The sequence below is a fragment of the Vicugna pacos genome, chromosome 10, assembly GCF_048564905.1.
Source record: "Vicugna pacos chromosome 10, VicPac4, whole genome shotgun sequence".
Lineage (NCBI taxonomy): Eukaryota > Metazoa > Chordata > Mammalia > Artiodactyla > Camelidae > Vicugna > Vicugna pacos.
In genome coordinates this window covers 60711736-60736574 of record NC_132996.1, presented here as the reverse complement: position 1 = coordinate 60736574, position 24839 = coordinate 60711736, and the positions used below count along the sequence as shown (strand labels likewise).

General features: G+C 35.4%; 1 protein-coding gene across 4 annotated transcripts in view; it reads right to left on the bottom strand.

Annotated features, from left to right (window-relative positions):
• Positions 1–24839, bottom strand: part of CSTPP1 (centriolar satellite-associated tubulin polyglutamylase complex regulator 1) — a 170260-nt gene that overhangs the window by 84254 nt on the left and 61167 nt on the right. For all 4 annotated transcript variants that reach the window (XM_072969891.1, XM_072969890.1, XM_006212283.4 and 1 more), the window contains one exon: positions 9867–9997. In XM_072969891.1, coding sequence (XP_072825992.1) covers positions 9867–9997 — 131 coding nt within the window. The remainder of the gene's footprint in view (positions 1–9866; positions 9998–24839) is intronic.

Here is a 24839-nt window from a genome sequence, read left to right as displayed (position 1 = left end):
TTCTGTCTATCTGTGATGGTTAAACTGACTGCTCCTTCCAATGCGGGTTGAACTTACTGGAAATGGACTATAAATAAGCATGGCTCATCCAGTCACCCAGCAGGCATTCATTAATTGATTCTCCCAGCATTTTCTGAGCACCTACAACAAGCAAAGGCACTGAATGGGCCTTCAGAGAAAAAATATGCTGTCTCCGCCCCCAAAGGAACTAACAATGATACCACAATGACACAAGCAACTGGCATTGATGGAGCAGTTATTATGGGCCAAGGTTACTAAGTGCTTTAGTCCGTTATCTCATTCAGTTAATTTTCACAACACTGAAGTAGTGTACTCTCCATTTTACAGGTGAGAAAACTAAGGCCTGAAACAGTAACCCTGGTGACACAGCTATACCCAATTTAAAAGGTGGCCCTAGGGCCACTTAACTTTAAAGTCTATCTCTATAGTGCTTCACATAGAGCCTGACATTACAGGTTTAAAAGCTAGAAGGGGAGGTAGGAAAGACATAAAGATTGATTTATTCTTAACCCCATGTGATTGGTATCTTAGGAAAGAGATCACATGTTTGCTAGTAACTAAATACAAGGTACAACCAAATATATGCCCTAAGATCACTCTTGGACGGAGGTGAGGGAGGGGCGGGAGGGGAGGCAGTGGGAATGACAAGGGCTGAGCTGGGGCTACTTGACGATGTGTAGGAATGTGACAGACATGTGAGGAAGTCCTTCTACACAGATAGAAAAGCAAAATCAAAGGTATGTGAGGACTATGTTAAAAAAAAAAAAGCTATGTGAGGGGAAAAAGCATAAGGAGTGTTTGGGGGGAAGTGAATATCTGTGTGCGGTGAGAGTATAGGCTGTGAGCAGGAGAGCCGTGGTTGGACAGGCTGAGGTTACATCATGAGTGGCCTAAAGGTAAGGTACCCGAGTTTCTATTTCATAAGCAGGCAACAGAGAACCACTGATGTTCTAAGCAGGGGTGACAAGCCCAGGGCTCTGCTTTAGAGAATTATGTTTACAAAAGATCTTGCAGTCATGCTCAAGCTTCAATGTGTATCACAATCACCTGCTAAGCTTTTAAAAATGCATGGGCCCCACACAAAGTTCCAGAGCAACAGAAACTCTCATAAACTGCTGTTAAATGTGGGAAATGGTACAATCATTTTTGGAAATCTGGGAATCTGTCCTAAAGCTAAACATACACATTCCCAGCCATTCCACTCGTAAGTGCATACCTAAGAGAAATCTATCCACCAAGAGACACAGAAAAGTGTGTTTATAGCAACATTGTTTGTACTACCTCAAAACTGAAAGCAACCCAAATGCCACCTACTGTAGAATGGATAAATAAACTGTGGTTTATACATAAAATGGAATTCTGGACAACAATAAAAAAGAACAAACTGTAGCTAAACCCAGCAACAAATCAGAAATATAATGTTGAGCAAAAGAAGCCAGACCTGAAGAGTGTGTGCCTAATGATTCCAGCTACATGAAGTTCAAGATCAGGCACGTCTAGTTTAGGGCGATAAAAGTTAGCCTAGTGGCGACCCTAGAGGGGAGTCATGACTGGAAGGGGACCAGAGGGAGGGAGCTAGGATACTGGTAATGTTCTCTATCTAGTTGGATATTACATGAGTATATTTATTTTGTAGAAATCCACTGAGCTGTAAATTTATTATTTTGCACACTTCTCTAAATGTTTTACTTCAATAAAAATGTTTTAGTTAAAACATTTCCAAAAAATGCATAGGTTCCAAACCTATAAAGTTCTGATTATACTGATATGGGATGGGGACTGGTCATCAGTATTTTTTTAAAGCTCCCTAAGTGAAACTGACATACAACCAGGTTGAAAATGGCTGATGTAGAGCAAGGACTGGAGCAAAGGAAAAAAAGTTAAGAAGTTACTCAGTATTTCCCACACTTGAGTGATTTTAAGAATCACCTGAAATGCTTATTAAACAATAAATTTCCAGGTCTCTCCCCTGCTGACTGATTCAGTAGGTTGGAGATGAGATCAAGGAATCTCTTTTTTTTTTTTTGACAACCTCTCCGATGTATTTAATTAGGGCTCTAAATTAGGGTCAGGTGGCGGCAGTGGGAATGACGAGCAGGTTATGCCAAGCAAAATAAAACTGGAAGAGATTAAATTTTCAACACTACTTATACTTGCTTTTATATACTTCCAGCTTAAAACCCACCAAAACAACCAAATTTGAGTATGGTTTGTTGAATTGACATCTTTAACCTAAAGTAGTTTTATTTTGACTCATAGTGTGTAAACTTTAATCATTTACTTTTGTCTCTAACCGAACCATGAGAGCAAGAGATTTCAGAAGCTTAAGAGATACATTCTGGTTTTGGGTAGATCTGCTTCAGAGAACGGGTTTAATAACATCTCATGATAAAGTCTCCCTTCAGCTTAAATTTTTAAAAAACCTTCATTGTATGTTCAAAGAACCTCCCAGTTCTGCTTATTACTCAATGAGATACCACGTCACACCAATTTGGATATCTATTATCAAAACAACAGGAAATATCAAGTGTTGGTGAGGATATGGAGAAATTGTGAACTGTTGGTGAGACTGTAAAATGGTGTAGCTGCTGTGGAAAACAGTATGACAATTCCTTAAAAAGTTAAACGCAGAATTGTCATATGATCCAGCAATTTCACTCCTAAGTATATACTCAAGAATCAAAGACAGGGACTCAAACAGATACTTGTACACCTGTATTCATGGCCCCATTGTTCACAACAGTCAAAAGGTAAAAACCCAACTGTCCACCGACAGATGAATGGATAAACAAAATATAACATATATACAATGGAGTATCATTCAGCCACAGAAAGGAATAAAATTCTGACATACACTACAACAAGGATGAACTGTGAAACATCATGCTTAGTGGAAAAAGCCAGACACAAAAAGACAAATCATATCCACTTATATGTGGTACCTAGAACAGTCAAGCACATAGAAACAGAAAAGAAAACAGCAGTTACCAGGGGCTGGAGGGGGAGAAACGGGGAGTTATTTTTTAATGGGTAAAATGTTTCAGTTTGAAAAGATAAAAAAGGGAGATGGATGGTGGTAATGGTTTCACAACAATGTGACTATAGTTAATACCACTGAATTGTATCCTTAAAGTGGTAAATTTTATGTTGTTTATATTTTATGACCAAAAAAAGATTTCTCAATTTAAAAAGTGGTTAGAATAGCAAATTTTATGTTATGCATATTTTACCATAAAAAAGACAATATTAAAAAAACACCTAGAATTGGTTTCAAGATGAGATGACTTCTAAGGTCCCTTCTAATTATAAAAATTTTTGAGACAGCATGATAACACGGAGAAAAGAGAAAGAGAATCTAGTTGAAGAATGAGATCCTGACTCCTTGTTCTGAATTAAGAGTGTAACTCTACCTTTCAAGTGATTATAAATGGACCAAGAAGTTCTAGCAATGATAGCAAACTCAAATGCCTCCAGAGGCCAGGCAGGAAACGTAAGCAGGTGAAGCCAGGCAGCTGGGGATGGTGGTAAATCTGAGGCTACGTGCCCTGTCTAAAGGGAGCAGCTGCATCTCCGCCCTGGCGAACTGTCTCCCTGTTGGAATGTGGTCATGGGATTGGGAGGATTTTCCATTTTTAAGTGAAGTTGAATTGAGATTTTTATGTTAAATGTTGGCATCTAATTTAAAAAACATATTTTTAATACTGCAAACCAAAGAAAATACATCTGCAGGCCAAGGCACGAGTGGTCAGCTGACCATTGGTTTGTGATCTCTTTCACAGCAAAAAGGCTGGACCGGAATACAAAAGAAGGAAAGGAAGTACTACTAATCAGTTCTTCACCAGTGTTTAAAGTTTACATATAGATCATAATCTAAATCCTTCTAATCCTGGTTGAGAAGCAACAGTGGGTACTGAATATTATTTTAATTAGGTGTCACTAGCTCAAGTGGTAGCCTGCATGCCTAGCGTGCCTGGGGTCCTGAGTTCGATCCCCAGTACCGCCACTGAAAAATCAAATAAATAAATAAATAAACCTAATTACCTCCCCTTTGCAAAAAGAAAAAGAAAACATAAAAAAAAAAAAGAAATTGATTTCAGGTAAATGTCATAATAAACATTTAAAATAGTATAGCTTTGAATGGGCCAGTTTTTAGTAGGGCACCTGGAGCATGACATTTAGTACCTTGAATATAGCAAGTGGTCAATAAGTGGTAGCTATTATTATTTTTAGATCAAGGCTCTTACACAATATTGAAAAGTTGGTGTAAAGCTGATTTTCAAAACCAATCCTACTCTCTAATAGAAGATGATACTATAATCCATTCAATAATATATCCTCTGTGTTGTGACTGGGAAATGGTGAGCCTACATATTAAATAACAAAAAAGAAATTATTTACATATATTAGGTGTTAGGAATAGTTAGTGGCAAAACAGGGTTCTTGCTCTCATAAAGCTTACCATTTAATAAGGGAGATGGACATTAACAGTCATCCAAAAAATACTTAGAAACTGTAATAAATGATAACTAAAACTTACAGGATGATTTGAAAAACAGTTATGAAGGGCTCTAATTCAGATGAGGAAGGGTCATAGAGAAGCCCCTTGAAGGAGCTGACCTTTAAACTAAGACCCAAAAGGAAAAAGAGAGGTCAGCAACCTACGGGTGTTATGTATGGAGGGTGAGGAGGGTTGGGTGGGAGAGGAGGTGGTGACAAAAGCATTCCAGGAATGCTTGTGTGACATGTGTGACAGCCCCAAATAACTGAAATAGAAAGAAGGGAAAATTAAACAGAGGGAAAGATTAAAGTTATTGGAGGTAGAGAGGTGATGGATTTGAGAGGACATGAATTGTCAACATTCTCCCTGGAGAAAAGATTCTGAAGAAGGAAGTAAAAATGAAAAAGGAAGGGAAAATTAGAGAAATTAGAGTAGAGGAGAAATAAGTAAAATGGGAGCTAGGAAACAGGAACTGGAGGTTGAAGAAGTTACTTATTGGCCACATCAGGTTTCTGGGGAAAATGATGAGAGGTGGTGCCCCAGTGGGAGCAAGTGGCCCAACCCGGCTCAGGGAGACCTCAGGAGTGACGAGATCGCCGGGAAGGATTTTTGTTTGTTTAAAAAAAGTTACAAAAGCAACAAATGCACTTTAATATTTCAAACATGACAGCCACTCCACTCCTAAGGTAAGCCCCGTCAATCCTCACAGAATGGTTTTTAGTGGTGAGGATGAGGATTAGTGACCAGCAAAATCAAGTGGAAGTTTGAGATAATGACACAGAGACGTCAGACCGAAAGCTTTATTTCAGCCTAGCATGTCTGCATTTTCCCTGAGATCATTTCACTCATCACAGCATTCGATATTTTAGAAACAAAGTAACAGGTTTTTATATGATCATACAGACCCACTGGAATGCCCTGATTCCCTAGAATGTGAACTCCTTTATAAAGCAGGGATTTTTTTTCCCCAGTCTCTGGTTATCAGAGCACAAACGCCATGAGAGCAAGGATTTCTCTCTAGCCCACTCACTGCTTTATCATCAGCAACTGAGATATAACTGTTTATTGAATGAAAGAATATGCCTAGACTATGAAGACAAAAATCGTAGTAAATTCAGAGTAAAACATAAACGGTGAAAGGAAAGGAAAAAAGGAAGGGAGTGATGAAATTGGCAATATTTGCACTTCTGGCATTCATTTTTGACTCTTCTCTCCCACACTCTACAGCCAATCAATCGGCAAGTCCTGTCAAATCAACTCCTTAAATAGCTCTGCATCTCCACGGCTGCTTCCCGTTTGATGGCAAGTGTCTCCCATCTAGTCTCTGGTTTGGTCTTAACTACCTGCCTTCCATTCTGTTTTCCCATGTTTTGCCAGTGTCATATGTGAAAATGTCACACAAATTGATACGGTTCTACTGACTTTGGGAGAAAGCATAAACTCTAGAGCACGCAGAGCCCCTCCTTACCTGGGATACACACGTTCAGTCAGTCCAGCAGTAGTTAAGAATGTGGCCTGTGTGAAGACTTCAGTTTGAATGTGAGTTGTGCTACTTACAAATTATATGGCCTTGTGCCAGTCATTTGACTTCTCAGTTTCTTTATATAATAAAACAGGATAATAATCATACCAACTCACGTTTGTTGCGTGGATTAAGTGAATGAATACATGCATAGCATTTTGCTCAGTGGCTGGCACACTTTCTGTTGCCTCTTCTCATCATTTCCCAAAGGCACCATGTTGTTTCATGTCATTATACTTTTAAAAATGTTTTTTTCTTTTTAGAATGTACTCCTTCTTTGCTTGACAGCTCTCTGCTGCTCCAAGATCCATCCTAATTGCCTTTACTTCTTCACAGCCTTCTCCAGCTTCTGCAGGAAGAACAATTTCTTTCCTTGTGCTATCGCTGACTCTTACACAGGGCTTTACTAATCACTTACACTCTATGGAAACTACTTCCAGGTTACTCTGTTTCTTCCCTTGGAATGTGAGCTCCTTGAGAGCAAGCACTGGCATTTACTTATTTGTATTTCCAGCATCTTACACACTCTCTGATACACATTAAAAACATAACGCTGTCTCTAGTCAGCTCTCTGGCTTCTTTGGCATTGGCTTTTTCACTTACTAGGTGTGTGACCTAGATTTAACTTTTTAAATCTCAGTTGCACTTTCTGTGCAAAGGAGATAATAATAGTATCTACCTAACATGTAGGATTGTTGTGAAGAAAAATGAGATAATCTATACAGGAAGTATTTTAATAAATATTAACTATTATTATCATTATTTTCATTTCTGATATTGTATTTTATATGTCTAGAAATTCTATTTGGACCTTTCTAATATCTTCCATTTATCTCTTAATCATATTCATGTTTTCCTTTACATACTTGAGCATATTTTTATGACTTAAAATAACTGTTTAAAGGTACTTGTTAGCTAATTCCCTCATCTGTCATTTCTGAGTCTGTGTTGCTATTGATTGATTTTCTTTCTGGTTATAGGTCATATCTTCTTGCTTCCTCTAGTTTTTAATTGGATGCCAGGCTTCATGAATTTTATGTTGTTGAGTGCTGGATTTTGTTGAATTCCTTTATGGAGTTTTGAATTTTGTTCTGGTATGCAGTAATTTGCAGCTCAGTCTAATGCTTAAGCTGCTGAGGGCTCTATCCAATGCCCTGTGTATTTTGAGATTTCTCCACTCCAGCTGGAAGAAGTGTGAACTAGTCCTGTGCATACTCCAGGAATTGTTTGGCCTACTATTTTCTGGTGGTTCTTTTTCCAACCCACACATGTGCAGGGTTTGTAGCCAAAGACTCAAATACCTCTTTGCAGCTCTCCGAAGCTAACTGAGCAACACCCTCCTCTCTGGTACTTAGCCCTGTAGATTCTGGCCACCTTGGCTTCCTGAACCCCCGCCTTTGCCTCCTCAACTCAGTAAGACCTCCAGGCTCTTTGATGATCTCCCTGTCACTAGGCAACTACCTCCCAGGGACCACAGCTCCACGTTGCTTGTTGGCCAATGTCTGAAACAGTCGTTTCAGATACTTTGTCAATTTTCTAGTTTTTGCTAGCATGACAATTCCCTTGGTAGGTACTTCTTCATGGACAGGAGAAATACCCATCATTTTATTAAATGAAATGTATATGTTCACTGGTAAAATCACAAAGCTCAAAACTAAATTCTCACAAACTGTGAAAATAAACTGTGGACAAAAGCTCTTTTGAGCCAGTATCCCCAAATAGAAGTAAAGATTTACAAGGAAATTTTAATCTTTGCCAGACTCGGAAAATTTAGATTAATCTTTCTGTTTTGAAAGAAATACCAAACCGAGAAGGTGAATTTTAAAGACTTATTACATTTGAATAGATCTTTTTGCTTCCAAGAGTCTAAAGTTGTCTAGATAGCAAGAGGTTCATTATAGTCTTCATGAGGTTATTTGAAATTCAGAAATAGGGAAATCAGCATCATTCAATACTCAGTCATGAAGAAATGACATTGCATCTCTGTACTTGCTAAAAACTGGGATAAATATTTCTTGCCAGAAGGGATCAGGTCCTTAGTTTTCTACAGGTGGCTTCACTTTTAGATACGTTATGCTGGAACTCTACTCTTCTTTTGCTAACTCCCAAAAGGGTTAGTTTCCTCTTGGTAGTGCTAAAATGTGTATATGATGTTCTAAGGAAGTTATCTGCAGAAGAACAATAATAGCAGCTGCACTGAGGAGGAGCTTGGTACTTGGCATTCTAATTGAAAAAATGGGACTCAATAAATGGTTTCCTTTGGAATCTTGCCTCTGAGTGGTTTTGCTCATTCTGGATTAAAATTGGGGACTGACACATTCTGGGACTGAAAGATGTTCTAAAGTTTCCTGGAAAAATGGAGAATATATTTACAACTATTTAACCAAAGATTTGAGGATCACCTAGACAGAAATGTTGCATTTGGTCTTTAAGAAATCAGAGACAGATTAAGAAGCATGACAGTAAGTATCCAGCATAAAATCTAGCTCTTGTTCGTGGCACAGGAGAAACAGGGAGAACTTGTAGCTGCTTCCTCTAAGCAGCTGGGTGAATCATTGGCAGCTGCCATAAGAAAGATAAAGAAAACCACATCTGCTTAGAGTCCACTGCTATATGGATTCCTTGTGATAGTAAATATATTATTGAAGAGACCCCACTTTGAAATCAGGAAGATAATTAAGGATATCTGAAGACTGTTTCCCATAGTTATCCCCATGGCTATTTCACAGAAACCAGCTCAAGCAATATGAACCATTCTTCAATATACTGAGTATTCAATAAATAATTGCTGATTAAGGGGCAGAGAAAGGATTAGGAAAGACAGGTTCTGCTGAACCAGTACAAAATTGACCTATGCACTCACTGTTTCCAACTTTGTTCATGCAGAGACCAATGAGATAGTTTCACTGACCTAGTTCACTTAAAACTGAGTTCACACTGATTTTCGCCTACTAGTCATACATTTTGTAAAGAAGATGATGCTGTTCTCAGTACAGTAAGTACTTACTGCACAATAGTATAATCAAGATTGATGATCTCTAGAGTTACATGTCAATAGTAGAAATAGCATATTAGCATATTAGTAAATCTGGGTTCTATTTCCAACCTTGCTACTAATCCACTGTGCAATCCTTCTGCAAGTTACATAACTTCGTTATTTATAGAATGGGTGCAATAATACCTGCCTTATCTATTTCATCTATTTCTTAGGATAGTGAAATGATCTAATAAGAAAGTAGGTAGAAGGAGTTACAGCAAAAAGGTTTCAGTAGTAGCAGTAGAATCAATTAGAGCAGGGGAGGGGATCTCGTAAATTCAATGAGAGCAGGGAGCGTATCTGTTCAATTACTATAACCCCAGCGTCAGACACAGAGTAAGTATACCAGAAATATGTGTTGAATGAATGAGGAAATAGGGGTATTTCAGCTTTCACTTTGCCAAAATAAAGTCTCAATAAAGACATTTTTGATCAGTGTTTTTCTTAATATTATCCTTGGATTATAATAATAAATTGATGAATTAACAATATGCAAACTGAATTTAGTTTCATTTGTTATAAAATGGGAATTATAGTATCTACCACAAAGAGATGTGAAGATTAAATGAATTACTGCAGCTAATGTGCTCAGAGATACACTTGGGTCTTAAGTGATGGCGATGGTGACAGTGATAGTGCTGGTAGTATCTCTGACACAAGACAGATCCTTAAAAATAAGGTGCTCCTAGAGCCTTGAGTAGCATGCATTCAGACAGTAGTTACAGGAGCAAAACAAAGAAATTTGCAAGGAATAAACGAAGGCAAGAACAGAATTTGGGAAGACTTACCACCATTTTTGCCCACGGTGCGGAAGCATCTCCAGAAGGCCCGTAAGAATGATGCTCTGTTGTGAGGGGTGGCTTGGATGAAGCTGAATTCCCGAAACAGAATGTGAGTTCCCTGACATACACTGTTAAAACTGCAAAGAGAAAAGTCAAGAGATCGTCATTAAGAAGTTACAGAAGGCTGGAAATAGAATGAAGAATCAAAAATATATAGAACCACTGCCCAAAAGAAGGAAAATTGTTTTTTCTCCAAGAAAACTCTCAACTATAGATTAGACCATGTCCTTCTATGAGGAAGTCTCTTTGCATAACCATATTCCTTTGAAAACTTGGGAGTCCAGTACCTCTGAGGGCTTCCCACCTCCCACATAAATATACTGAGGAAGTTTTAATCAGTCACTAGAGCATCTCATATAGAGGGATATCTTTCAGTCTTTAGCTGGATGACACTGGCACTTACCTTTCTGGAGACTACTTCTCCCCCTACCCCATTTGGAATCATGTTTCCTTAATTATATTCTTTTTTTGTATTTTCTCTGACCTATATCAGATGGCTTAAAGAACAACATGGCTTATGGGGACTTAATTGGATTGTCTGTCCCAGTTTGGGGGAAGTATTGTATACCTCTCTGACAGTAACCTTAGAGGAAAATCCATGTGCCAAAGGATATAAAAGGTTCCAGACAGACACTAAAGGCAAATAAGAAAAATGAGAGTAGACAGTGGTCCCTGAATGAGAGTATGAAGCAAAGCCCGAGGGTCCAAGTGAGTCATTGTTTAAGCTGGGCCAGGGAAGGGGAAAAAGTCTACTCCATTGCCTTTGGGTGCTTCTGCCAAAGAAATAAAGGCTGAAGAGCCTGGCGTAACCTAAAAATGGAAAATCCACCGAAGAATAGGCAATTATCCAGTAATCATCACCACCAAAGGCAGATTTCTGGTTCCAGAAAACTCCTAAAGTCCCTGACAAGCAAATCATGAGTGGAAAATATGTTAATCTTTGTAGAGAAGCAGACATTAAACTGAAGATGTCAAGCAATAGAGGGATAGTGGTAATTCCAAATGCCATTTTTCATTTGTTTACCATTTAGAGGGAAAAATTCTGAATCTCTGAAATAAATACAAAAAAATTTAAGATGGCATCTAATCCGTTTTCCTTTTCCCTGACCAAGTTCAGAGGGAAGTGTCTAGCTGTCTTTAACATAGAGTATATTATCACTTAGGATAAAATTAGCCTCTTCCTGTTACTATTAACAAGGCCGGATGAAAAAGCAAATTATATACCTTTCTCCCCCCATGGAAAACTAGCACAGAAATCCACTTCTAAGATACTGTGAGGAAGTATGAGGACAACATCTGGCAAAGAGTTAGGTCAAAAGAGAGATTTTTTTAAAAAGGGTTAACCTAATCATGCAATTTGCAATGCTGTTGTCTTAAAGAAAATGAAAAATAAAGCAAATGGCCTGTTACAGGTAAATGGAGTAGGTCACATTTCTAGCAAATGAAGTCTAAAATGATACCATTCTAGCCTAAATTTATGAAGCAACCCGGCAAAGAATTAGTCCCAAAGTGTGCTTCATACCCTCAAGGGAAAAAAGCTGATGTCTAGGTCACAGTCTAGGTTATAAAGGAACTAATACTGGTGAAATTATATCTTTAGTGTAGCTTTGAAAGAATATCTTTTTTTAAACTGGAGAATGATTTATGCATCAAAGAATTGAGCTGAGCTTTATCGTACAGATAAGTAAGAATATAAACAAGAATTTATAAAATAGGAATTTTATACAACAGATAGGCATATAATACTGAATACAAAAAGATTTATAATTGTATTTACACTACTGCCTTTAGATAATTCATACCAATGAAATTCACATTTAATTAAAAATAAAAATAATTAGAAATGTTTGATTAGGGTGGCAGCTGATCAGTATGGAGATCATAATCACTAAGCCAGAAAGAGAAAGAAAAATACCACGAGATCGCTCTTACGTGGAATCTAAAAAAAAAAAAAAAAAAGAACATAAATACAAAACAGAAACAGACTCATAGACATAGAATACAAACTTGTGGTTGCCAAGGGGGCAGGGAATGGGAAGGGACAGAATGGGATTTCAAAATTTGTAGATACTGACAGGCATATGTATTATAGATAAACAAGATTATACTGTATAGCACAGGGAAATATATACAAGATCTTGTAGTAGCTCACAGCAAAAAAAAAAGTGACAATGAATATATGTATGTTTATGTATAACTGAAAAATTGTGCTCTACACTGGAATGGACACAACATTGTAAAATGACTATAACTCAATAAAAAATGTTTTAAAAAAGTTAATAGATGATCTTTTTTAAAACAATTAAAGTATAGTCAGTTTCAATGTGTCAATTTTTGGTGTACAACATAATGTTTCAGCAGACGATCTTAATATAATCAGTGAAATTCTTTTACATATGATAGCTGTAAAGAAAAAGCAGAAAACACGATGTTGCTCAAAGCTGTACTACTTCTCTTCACTCTGAAATATCTTTTTCCTCCCTCCATCTCGTAAAATTCTATCCAGTCTTTTAGGACCATCTCAAATACCAAGTTTTGTATGCAGTCTTTTCCTGATTCCACCTGCCATGGCTAATTCCCATCATACCTCAGTTATAACTCTCTAACGGTACTCACAATTTGCTGCCTTGTTTTAAAGTTACTGGGATCATTTTCTCTACTGGACTCTATACAGTAAGCAATTAGATTGTACTTGTCTTTGCCTCTGTTACCTAACTCATAGTAGATATTGCTCCATAAATGTGTGTGGTAGTTGATTTAGAAAGATAAAAAAAAAATAAGTAAAGCCACGTAGAAAGTACCAGAATTTGTATTCACAGTTAGCCATACTAGTGATATGAAAGTCTATGTATTTTACCATCTTTTTAAAAGTCCAGGACTGTGGTCTGATACTAGTATTGTAATACGGCAAAACCAGCTTTTTTTGATTAGTATTTGCCTGACGTAACTTTTTCTATGGTTTTAATTTCAATCTTTTTGGATAATTTTGTTTTAATATTTCTCTTGAGTAGTACATAGCTGGATTTTGTTTTTTACCCAATCTTAACGTTCTCTGTATTTTAGTGAGTGAGTTTGTTTTTTATTTGTTTTTTATTGAAGTATAGTCAGTTTACAATGTTGTATCAATTTCTGCCATACAACACAATAATTCTGTCATACAGTTACATACATATATTCGTTTTCATATTCTTTTTCATTATAGGTTACTACAAGATATTGAATATAGTTCCCTGTGTTATACAATATAAACTTGTTGTTTATCTATTTTATATATAGTAGTTAATATCTGCAAATCCCGAACTCCCAATTTATCACGAGTAAGTTTTTAATACATTTAATTAATTTCTGCCATCTTATTTTGTGTTTTCTGTGACTGTTCTTCTTTGACTTTTTTCCCTTTTCCTACTTTTCAGTGTGCTAATAAAGTTTTAAAAAAGCATTCTGCCCCCCCCCATTAGTTTGGAAGCTATGACAGAATCTGTAATCTTCTGGTATTTCTCTTAAATTTAACATACATATTTAGCTACACATTTTTTTAAATGTCAAATTGCACATTATATTTATTACTCTCCAAACCAAGGAACAACATTCACTTTAAATAACTTATTAGCACTCTTCTCATCTTCTGATATTATTTTCTAAAATTTGAATTCTACCTTTCTTTAAATTGAAAAACTTTTTTATTGTGGTAAGATATATATATAACATATTTATCATTTTAACCATTCACAATATTTATCATTTTAATGATTGTAAGTATACAATTCAGTGGCATTAAACATATTCACAATCCTATGTGATAATCGTCACTACCAATACCCGAAACTTTTTCATCATCCCCAACAAAAACTCTGTATCCATTTCAAAATGACTCCCTCTTCTACCCTCCTCCCAGACTCTAGTAACTTCTATTCTATTTCTGTCTCTTTGAATTTGCCTATTCTAGGTACCTCATTTAAGTGCAATAATACAATATTTGTCCTCCTGTTTCTGGTATTTCACTAAGTATGTTTTCAAGGTCCATCTATGTTGTGACATACACCAAATTTCATTCCATTTTAAGGCTGAATAGTATTCCATTGTATGTATATACCATGTTTATCCATTCATTTGTCAATGGACACTTGGGTCATTTCTACCTTTTGACTGTTGTGAAAAATGTGGCCATGAACTTTGGTGTTCAAGCATCTGCTCAAGTCTCTCTTTTCGTTTCTTTTGGATATATGTCAAGGAGCAGAATTGCAATTTCAAAGAGTTCTATGGGCATCCTCATCTTGCTCCACATTTTAGTGGGCAGGCTTTCAGCTTTTCACTCTTGAGTATCATGCTGGCTGTGGGTTTGTCATAAATAGCTTTATTATGTTGAGATATGTTCCCTCTATACCCATTTTGGTAAGAGTGTTTATCATGAATAGATGTTGAATTTTATCAAATTTTTTTCTGCATCTATTGAGATGATCATGTGATTTTTGTCTCTTCTTCTGTTGATGTAGTGTTTCACATTGATTGATTTGCATATGTTGAATCATCCTTGTGACCCTGTGATGAATCCAACTTGATTATGGTGTATGATCTTTTTTACGTGTCATTGTATTAAGTTTGCTAATATTTTATTGATAATTTTTGCATCTATTTTCATCAAAGATATTGGCCTGTAATTTTCTTTTCTGGTAGTGTCTTTGTCTGGTTTTGGTATCAGGGTGATGGTGACTTCAAAGAATGAGTTTGGGAGTGTTCCTTCTTCTTCAGTCTTTTGGAAGAGTTTGAGAAGGACTGGTATAACATCCTCATATGTTTGGTAGAATTCTCCAATGAAGCCATCTGATTGTGGACTCTTGTTTGCAGGGAGTTTTAAAATTACAGATTCTATTTCACTTCTAGTGATCAGTCTGTTCAAATTACCTTTTTCTTCTTGATTTGGTTTTGGTGGACTGTATGTTTTTAACTACTTGTCCATTTCTTATAGGCTGTCCAATTTGTTGGCATATAATTGTTCACAGTATTCACTTTTAGTTTTTGTATATCTGTGGTATTGGTTTTTATTTCTCCTCTTTCATTTCTTATTTTGTTTATTTGGGTCCTTTTTCTTTTCCTCTTTGTGACCCTGGCCAGAGATTTGTTAATTTTGTTTACTCTTTTAAAACACCAGCTCTTGGTTTTATTGATTTTTTCTATTTTTAAAAATCTGTTTAATTTATTTCCTCTCTGATCTTTATTATTACTTTCCTTCTGCTGACTTAGGTTTCTTTTATTCTTCTTTTTCTAATTCTTTTAGGCAGTAGGTTAGGTTGTTTGAGATTTTTCTTGTTTTTTGAGGAAGGCCTGTATCACTATGAACTTCCCTCTTAGGATTGCTTCTACTGCATCCCACAGATTTTGTGTGGTTGTGTTTTCATTGTCATTTGTCTCAAGGTGTTTTTCAATTTCCACTTTGATTTCATCATTGTCTCATTGGTTATCTAGTAGCATGTTGTTTAGTCTCCATGCAGTTTTTTTTTTCCCCTCATTTCTCTTTCTGTGGTTGATTTCTAGTTTCATGCCACTGCAGTCAGAAAAGATGCTGAAAGACTTCCTATCCTCTTAAATTTTGAGGCTTGTTTTGTGTCCTAGTATATGGTCTATCCTAGAGAATGTTCCATGTGCACTTGAAAAGAACGTATATTCTGGTTTTTTTGGATGTAATGTCCTGAAAATATCAACTAAGTGTAACTGTTCTACTGTGTCATTTAGGATCTCTGTTGCCTTGATTTTCTGTTTGGAAGATCTGTCCACTGATGTTAGTGGGGTGTTAAAGTCTCCTACTATTATTGTATTACCATCAGTTTCTTCCTTTATGTCTGTTAGTATTTGCTTTATGTATTTAGGTGCTCGTATATTGGCTGCATATATATTAACAATTGTAATATCCTCTTCTTGTATTGATCCTTTTATCATTATGTAATATCCTTCTTTATTTTTCTTTATGGCCTTTGCTTTAAAGTCTATTTTGTCTGATATGAACATTGCTACCCCTGCTTTCTTGCCATTTCCATTTGCATGAAATATCTTTTTCCATCCCCTCATTTTCAATCTATGTGTGTCCTTCGCCCTAAAGTGGGTCTCTTGTAGGCAACATATTGTAAGCTCTTGTTTTATTATCCAACCTGCCATTCTATGTCTTTTGATTGCAGCATTTAGTTCCTTGACACTTAAAGTAATTCTTGATAGATATGTATTTATTGCCACTTTAAATCTTATTTTCCAGTTGATTTTGTATTTCTTCTTTGTTCCTTTTTTCTTATTGTTTTTCCTTTTGTGGTTTGATGATCTTTGTATTATGCTTGAGTTTTCTTCTTTTTGGTTTTTGTAACTCAACTGTATGTTTTTGATTTGTGGCTACCATGTTTTTAAAGAATGTTAACCCATTACTATACCTACTCGCTTTAGACTCATCAACATGTCGGCTCAAACACATTCTAAAAAAAAGAAAGAAAGAAAGAAATCAAGTAGGTTTATTTTTGTTTATCTCGTTCAGGACTTTGACATCTCTTTTGTCAATTCTGGAAAATTCTCAGCCAATATATTTTAAAATACTGCTTCTTCATGATTTTTTCTATTCTTTTCTTCTGAAACTCCTATTAGATATACATTGTAGACTCTCAATGTCTCTCATCTGTCCTTTTATAGTTTTTATCTCTATCTTTGTGGTACATTTAGTATTATCTGACAAATTATGAATTCTCTGTTCAATTATGTCTAGTCTAGAGTTCATTCTCTTTCAATTATTAAAAAAAATTCAGTAACTTTATTTCTAGAACTTTCAAGGTCCTTTAAGGAATATACATGGCTTTGTTTCATTTTGCCTGTTCCTGTTTCCCAATTTTTCTTCTCTTCTAAAACTACTGTATTCCTTCTTTTTTCTCCCTGAGGATCCTAACTTTCATTTCAAAGTCAATTTAAAATGATTAATTAGTTTTATTTTCTCTGGAGTAAATTTACATTTCAGTTACTGGGTTTATTGGCTCTCTTTCTTAGCATTAGTTTTCCTTATGTGTTTTGGAATTGCAGTGTGCAGACTCATCTTAAGTGGTAGGCTTTATATTCTCACTCTCCCCTGGGGACAGATCTTAGTTTAGAACTAGGTCTCATACTTGATGACTTAAAGCTGTATTCCTGATGATATTAGGGATATCACAGAGGCTGTCACTGAATCTCTGAGTAGCTTGCACCACCAAGTCCTGACTAAAAGGCTGTCTGCTTCCTCTTGTACTCCCAGGTTTTATATAAGTCATTTACCAGAGAGACATAATAAGTTTCTTTGAATCTCCTTTAGAGGGGTGGAGGTGGAAAAGTCTGGCTCTAGTCTCTCACCCTATGTGTGAAACTTCTGTTCTCTACTATTCCATGAGAAATGAGCACTCAGTTACCTATGCTTGCTTCTAAAACCAGAGTGCAGGAGACCCATGGTTTTAGCTCCATTAATGTTGTGATTTTGTTTAGTTCCTGGTCCATAGATGAACTTATATTGATTTTACACATGGCTATGTCCGTTAAATTTTCTCTTAGGAAATTTTATTTATCATTACTGTGTGTTTGGAATATATAGGAGGACCAAATCACAAACAATGCAAGCCTTTATCACCAGAAATCCAAAACAAACATTCTACCCACATAAAAATGTACATTCTTGTTAATTTTCAATTGTATTTAACTAAATTGAAATGTTCTTTAATAGTCATCAATCTTGAGAACAATAGAGGTTACCAGAGGGGAGGAAGGTAGAGGGAGAGGCAAAATAAGTGAAGAGGATAAGGGGATTAAGAGGTACAAACTAACAGGTGTAAAATAAATAAGTTACAAGGATGTAATGTAGCACAGGGAATATAGTAGATATTTTATAATAACTTTGTATGGAGTGTAATTTATAAAAATATTGAATTACTATGTTATATACCTAAAACTAACATAATAAGCCAACTATACTTCAATAAAAAATTAAATAAAGAAAAAAATATAACTGGACAACAAATTTTGCAAAAAAAAAAAAAGTCATCAATCTTACCTCTAAAATCAAATTTAAAAGTTTCTAAAAATATCTTAAAGGCCATACGGAAGTACACTATACGCCTGCCTTAAATGGATTTCTCCAAAACCAATATTCAGACTTCATTGAGCAAATTCTTTCATTTTCCTAAAGTTGCTCATTTTTTTCCCTTGAGATTTCATTTTTTTTAATTTTGAAATAATTTCACACTTACAGAAAAGTTACAAAAATAGTACAAAGAAGTCCTGAATATCCTTTACCTAGATTGCTTGAATGTGAGTATTTCACCACATTTGCTTTCTCTTTCTCTCTCAATCTCTCTCTGCCACATCTATATACATATAAATATACAGATCTTTATATTTTTATACATATTGTATTTCAGAATTGTTTAAGAGTAAGTCGTAGAGATGATGCTTCTTTACCCGAAACTTAGTATTTCCTAAAAAATAAGTAATTCTCTTATATAACAATAGTACAATGATCAAAATCAGAAAATTAAAATTTATACAATACTACTGTCTAATCTACAGACCCAATAATGTCTTCTTTATAGGAAAACAGAATTCAAGATAATACATTGCACTGAGTTGTCATGACTTTTTAGTCTCTTTTAATCTTAAAGAGTTCCTAAGTCTTTCTTTGTATTTCATGACATTGACATTTTTAAAGAGTACAGGTTGTACTCCAATTTGGGTTTGTCTGATGTTTTCTCATGATTAGATTCAGGTTATACCCTTTTGGCAGGATTATCACAGAAGTGATGCTGAGTTTTCCCAGGCCATCAATATCAAGAGGTACTTGCTGTTGATTAGTCTAATTACTGGGGATGTTAACTTTGATCTTTTAGGTAAAGCAGTGTCTGCCAGGTTCACCTACTATTAAGTTATCCTTTGTAATTAATAAGTGTCTTTTGGAGAGATACTTTGAGGCTGTGGAAATATACTGTTACTCTTCAAACTTTCATTTATTACTTTCAGCATCCATTGATAATTCTTGCCAGAAGCAAAAACAGTTATGGTGGTTTTGCCAAATGATGATTTTCCCCCCAATTATATAATTTCATCTACATTTATAAGTTACCTTTCTTTAATAAAGAGCAGATACATGTGTATATTTTCATTTCCCCTTCTTTCTTACACAAAAGGTAGCATAATACAGATATTCTTTTGTCCAATTCATAGGGATCTAATTACCTCTTTTTAAGCTGTCATGAATAAGGAGATCAGGAAATCTCTCTTTGGATCTTCTGGCCACAACAGAATCAAAGATATCAAAATTAAAATTTCTTTGTGAATTATATAATTTTTACCTTAAAAGGTATAAATAAATTTATTAAAATGAAATTGAAAACAAATGTCTCAAATTGTTTTTAACAAAAAAAAAACAAGAAAATAAAATTAGTTCCATAGTTCCCCATTTTATTTTAATTATAATTTTAATTATAATTTAATTATAATTTGAATATTTATATTCAATTAACTCTAGAGTAACATACCAAGAAAATACAGCAGAAAATGTATTAAAAATTAATGATTTTATAACTAGATATTTGTAAAATCTTAGGTAGTAAGAGTTCTTTACACAACTTCTTTTTCTCATTTAATAACAAAGGCCATTTATACAGAAAAAAAGTCAACAGATTTCCATTAAGTGGTAACTGTTTTCTCTGGAAAAACTAAAGAAATAAGCTTTAAGAATTTGCTTATGATATCAATTCCACATAAACATTTTCATTTTGGATATTAAAAAGCAAAAAGTCAGAATTGATTTAAATTACTTTGGTGAAGTGGCCAGTAACTCAAGGATGACCCAGGAAAGAATTAATATAAATGTAATCGTAGCAGACTTATATATATAGCCACTCACATTCTATATACAGAAATAACAAAGAGCAAAAGGACCAAATTAAAAAATTCCAGGTCATTTGCAATGTGCCAAGAGGCAAAGGTTCCAAGCTCCTACAATACTTCATATCTTCCAGGTACTCCTTGCTCTTACTCTGAATGAAAATGGCCAATGAGACTTGACTCACACAGTTAAACTGGATGGCAGCAGTTCAGTCTTCTTAGGCTATTCTCTTATCTCCTTTTATCTTTCTAAAATCAGGCTAGCTCATTAGATAGTATTAAAGTATACTATCTTCTGTTAGAATTGGGACTGTCTTCTGCTGTTTTGAGATGAGCTTTATTTGCAAGGAATCCTAAACAGATCTATCAGAGAAGCAAAATGTGAGAAGAGATCACACCCAATTATGCAGCACAAACTGGCCACACCAAACACATAGGGTATAGATCAGCCTCTGAAAAATATATAAGATCAAAGATCTTAAACATTTTAGAAAGAATTATGATTTAAAGTAACCTTTTTATTGCTTCTAGAAGCCGAAGGAAAAAAGATATTCCACATAGAGGGAACAGAAAAGAAAACTGTTGGAGCATATTTCCCACTAACGGATTGGCAAAATTAGCAGACTGGAGGTTTTTCCTGCAAAAAGTCACCAAACCCTAAAGATGTATTCCTGTGGCATGATCTGGTCCCCTGAACTAACTATTCCTGGATTTGTTCTTTCCTTCCTTGTGAAATTCAGACGAAGTCTAAGGCCCTTAAATGTTTTCTTTCCATTGCCTGTCTGCTATAGAATTTGGCAATGCTAACTTGAGAGAAATCAGTGAAGCATGTCAGCTTGGACTATGCTGCAGAGGTAGTTTAGACAACACACTTGAACAGAAGTTGCCTCACACCAATTTCTTTTTTATAGTGCTACAAAGAAGTTTCTGCACAAAAGTTTAATGCAGAATTTCTAAGAACTTATAACTCACTACTGGGGTGTTGTACTCTATTGTTCAAACATACAATATACCTATTACAAGAAAAAATAATGTACAATAGGATCCTGTATCCAAGGAAAAATTTGACCAAGTGTGGTACATTTGGAATAAAGTTCTTCCCATAGGTATGCATCAGGTGAATCGATGGCAGGTTCTCTTCTCTGTTGGCCAGAAAGATGGCAGTGTAAGCAGCTTAGAAAACAGAGACTTGCGGTACTGCAGGTGGGCGCTCACAATCCCCTTCATTTGATCATGCCCAGGGTTGGTTAAACTAGAGGTAGAACATCCAAGATTGTTGTCAGGAACAGCCTCACAGGCCCTGTGAGCTGTGAAGAGCTTCTGCAATGGGAAGCATTAGCAGTGCTGAGTGTTCTTTCCTTGGTTATGTCACCAAGTGCTCTTCTGTTACCAAAGCTCAGAAAAAATCTTCTCAAAGCAGTGGAATGGATTGCTTGTCCCACCCTGGGCTGATGCCAAGGGGAAAGGAGAGTATTTCCAGATAAAGTGATCACCAAGCAAATTCTCCCCCAGAAGACGAAGCAAAGGACTTCGGTCTTGTGTGCTGCTTCTCTGAAAGTAAACAGCTTTCCATTGGATCTTTGTTTATAGTTCAGTTAGGCCCCCTGCCAGAGTTAAAAAATGTTTCAAACTCCCTTTTCAAGCATTCCAACCTCAAAACTTATTGTGGAAAGCCTGGCAAGCTATGATAAACTCCCAATTGCATATTATCTCCATACCCACTTGTGTAAGTGGAGAAGCAACATGGTTCATTAACACCTTGCAGTTTTAAGTGTTAAGGATCGTTTCTTTTATATGGCTGTTTACTCCATGCCAACAGAGAAAGGCAAATCCATGTACCTCAGGATGGGAAATCAACGCACAGAGCACTGGGAGAAAGTTACTACAAACTCTTTATAGCCTGTTAGAAATTCAGATTATAAAAAGACAATGTAGCAATTTAGAAAATGCTCTTCATACACTATAAAAAACCAGGAAATAAAATTATGTGTACATTATAATTTTAACTACATTAAAGTAGGTCTGTGTAAAGAAAATAATTAAAAATTAAGACAATTGTGTTTACTAATTGTATTAAGGTTGTTGGCCTCTAATGAATTTCTTCCTGTCTCCCAAATATTCTGAAATGTTATTATATGTTAAATTTTTGTAATAAAAATTTGCTTAACAATAGTTACCATAATCTCTTGTTTTTCTCATTCCTACAAGGCCTTCAAATAGAGCTCTTAATAACAGAATTTCCAGGAGTTTGCATAATCTCATTTGAAATCCAGAGTAATTATGTTTTCATGATTTCTCTGGGGAATCACTCCCTAGGCTTAACAGGAAAAGTTTCTGGACAAAGAATGCTCCTATTTAGAATGTTGCAGTATTTCTGTTATGTCTTACCTCCTGCTACATGCTGCATCTCACATACTTTTTTATGTGGTCTCTAAACCTGTCATCTGTTATTACTTTCTCTTCAGCTCTTTCAACGTTTGTATCTCTTTTGTCAACTGGCTCATCCCATCTGTCCTCTTTTTTTCTGCTCCTGAAGTTAAATTTGGTGCTGCAGATAAAGCGCCCCTTGGTCTTCCGCAGATAGATCCTGCCACTGCCTCCCACAGTGTGATTACTCTCTACCTCCAGACCTCAAAACAGCTTCTGTCTGTTTTACTGCTGGATCACATATCATATTCTCATCTTATTTCTTGTCGGTTTTCTTTTTTAGCGTTTTCAACTCAATACTAATTTCCTTCCAGGTTTTTCCCACCCATTGCATATCTGAGCTTTGTACAGCACTAGATGACATTTTAAGGGAAATTCTATTTTATTTTCTGCCTACAGCTACAGCTTTTAGGTTCTTTTATACCATCCTTTTGTTCTCACTAGGATCTCCAAAATATTCCCATTACTATTACCAGCAGATTTTCACTGAAAACCCAACACTATTTTCATGGGTCCCTTAAATGTCAAAATTACTTTCCTTAGTACCACCCCATTTGAGAGCTGGGGGCATGACATTTACCAACTCTCTTAGTTCAAAGCCCAGCCAATAATTCTCAAACCACCATTCTTTGTCCTTGTTCAAGATGATATGAATTAGGTTGATAAAAAAATGCTTCATGCAAATGCTTTAGTCATAGGTCAAAGTCTTCTTGGATTTGACCATAATTCAAAATGATAATAAAATTGAAGAGGTGTTGGGATGCAGGATTTGTTCTGTTAGAGTCACATACATTAGACTTGCAGCTGCTGATTCCATTCTCTTCTGGGTTATCATCTCATCTGATGTCTTGTTTAAATTACTATCATTTCCAGGTCACCTTCTTTGTGTTATTTTTTGTTTTATCTCCAAAATTGGTCTCACTTTTTAGAAAATAAACTCACTTTTTAGAAAATAAAGAAAAAAGTTTCTTTCAGTAGCCATGTATACTTCTCTTTTAAAGATACTGGCAAATCCATATTTTTTTCCTCTTTTTCAGTTTTATTGGGTAGAATTATTACAGTTCAATTGCACATATACATTATATTGCATGTAAATACATATATATAGTATACTGCACTTTTTTTTAGTTTACATATATGTACTGATTGTTGATTCTAAAAACAGATTAGAGCTTTAGTTTTTTAAAAAGTATTCATTTTCCTGACTTTAGCTGTTTTGTATTCTTTTATCTTTCCAAATTCAAGTCCATTCTTTCCAATTTTTTGCATTAGCTAGGAACCTCTAAAGTAAGAGAGCTCTAGACATACGTGATTAAAGTAGCCTTAATGATTCGGTAGTCTTTGACAGAAAACAGTCAGTTTCTTCCTGATACCTCTATAAAAAACCCTTCAAATTTTCTTATTAACTCATCATATTTCAATGTCACTTCAAGTTGTTTTCTTATTTCCAACAGAGAATTTTATTTCTAAAGATATATGAGAAAAGAACCCTAGTTAGTAGGCAAGTTCTTGCACAAAATTCTTCAAAGCACGTGCGAATCTAATGTGTTATCTGGTTAAAGACCTCAGTGAAAGAGGTGCCACAAAGTTTCTGAAGATTCTGGGATAGTTACTCCAAGAAGTCTTAAAGGAAGAACATAAAAATTTAACAAGGAGTTCCCCTGTTCCCCGAACACCTGTTTGTCAGGTGAAGTCTTGAATTCATTCACATAAAACTTTCTCTGTGATATAAACCTTCTTAATATTGATTTATTTTAAAACATTACCACTCTCTAATTCCCTCCTTGGTGCCATTTAACCAACTACCAATCTTCCCAGAAATGAAGGACATTTTTCAATATTCTTTTGTGATTGATTGAAAATCACAAAGCAGCTATAGATGACAAAACTTAATGAATCTATACTGAAAACTTATTTTTCCTGCCAAACCTTTGAAGATTTACTTTAAGTAAGAAATGTTTTTTTTTACAGAGGAACACAAACAATTTCCCAACTACTTTTTTTTCCTAAAGGGACACAAACAATAACTTGAACATAAACTTGTACCTTAGGAAATAAGATATTGGTAAAATTACCATATGATCCAGTAATTTCACTTCCAGGTTAATTATCAAAAGAAATGAAAGTAGGGATTTAGATATTTGTACACCCATGTTCATAGCAATATTATTCATAATAGCCAAAAAGTGGAACCAGCCCAGTGTCCATTGACAGTGGAATGAACAAAATGTGATATATGCAAACAATGAAATATTTTTTACCCTCAAAAAGGAAGGAAATTCTGACACATGCTACAACATGGATGAACCTTGAGGACACTATGCCAAATGAAATAAGCCAGTCACAAAAAGACAACTGTTGTATGATTCCACTTACATGTAGTATTTAGGGTAGTCAAATGCATAGAGATAGAGAGCAGAATGGTGGTCATCGGGGGTGGGGGAGGAGGAAATGGGGAGTTAGTGTTTAATGGGTACAGAGTCTCATTTTGGAAAGATGAAAAAGTTCTGGAGATGGATGGTGGTGATGGTTGCAAAATATTGTGAATGTACTTAATGTCACAGAACAGTAGACTTAAAAATGGTTAAAATGGTAAATTTATGTTGTGTATATTTTACC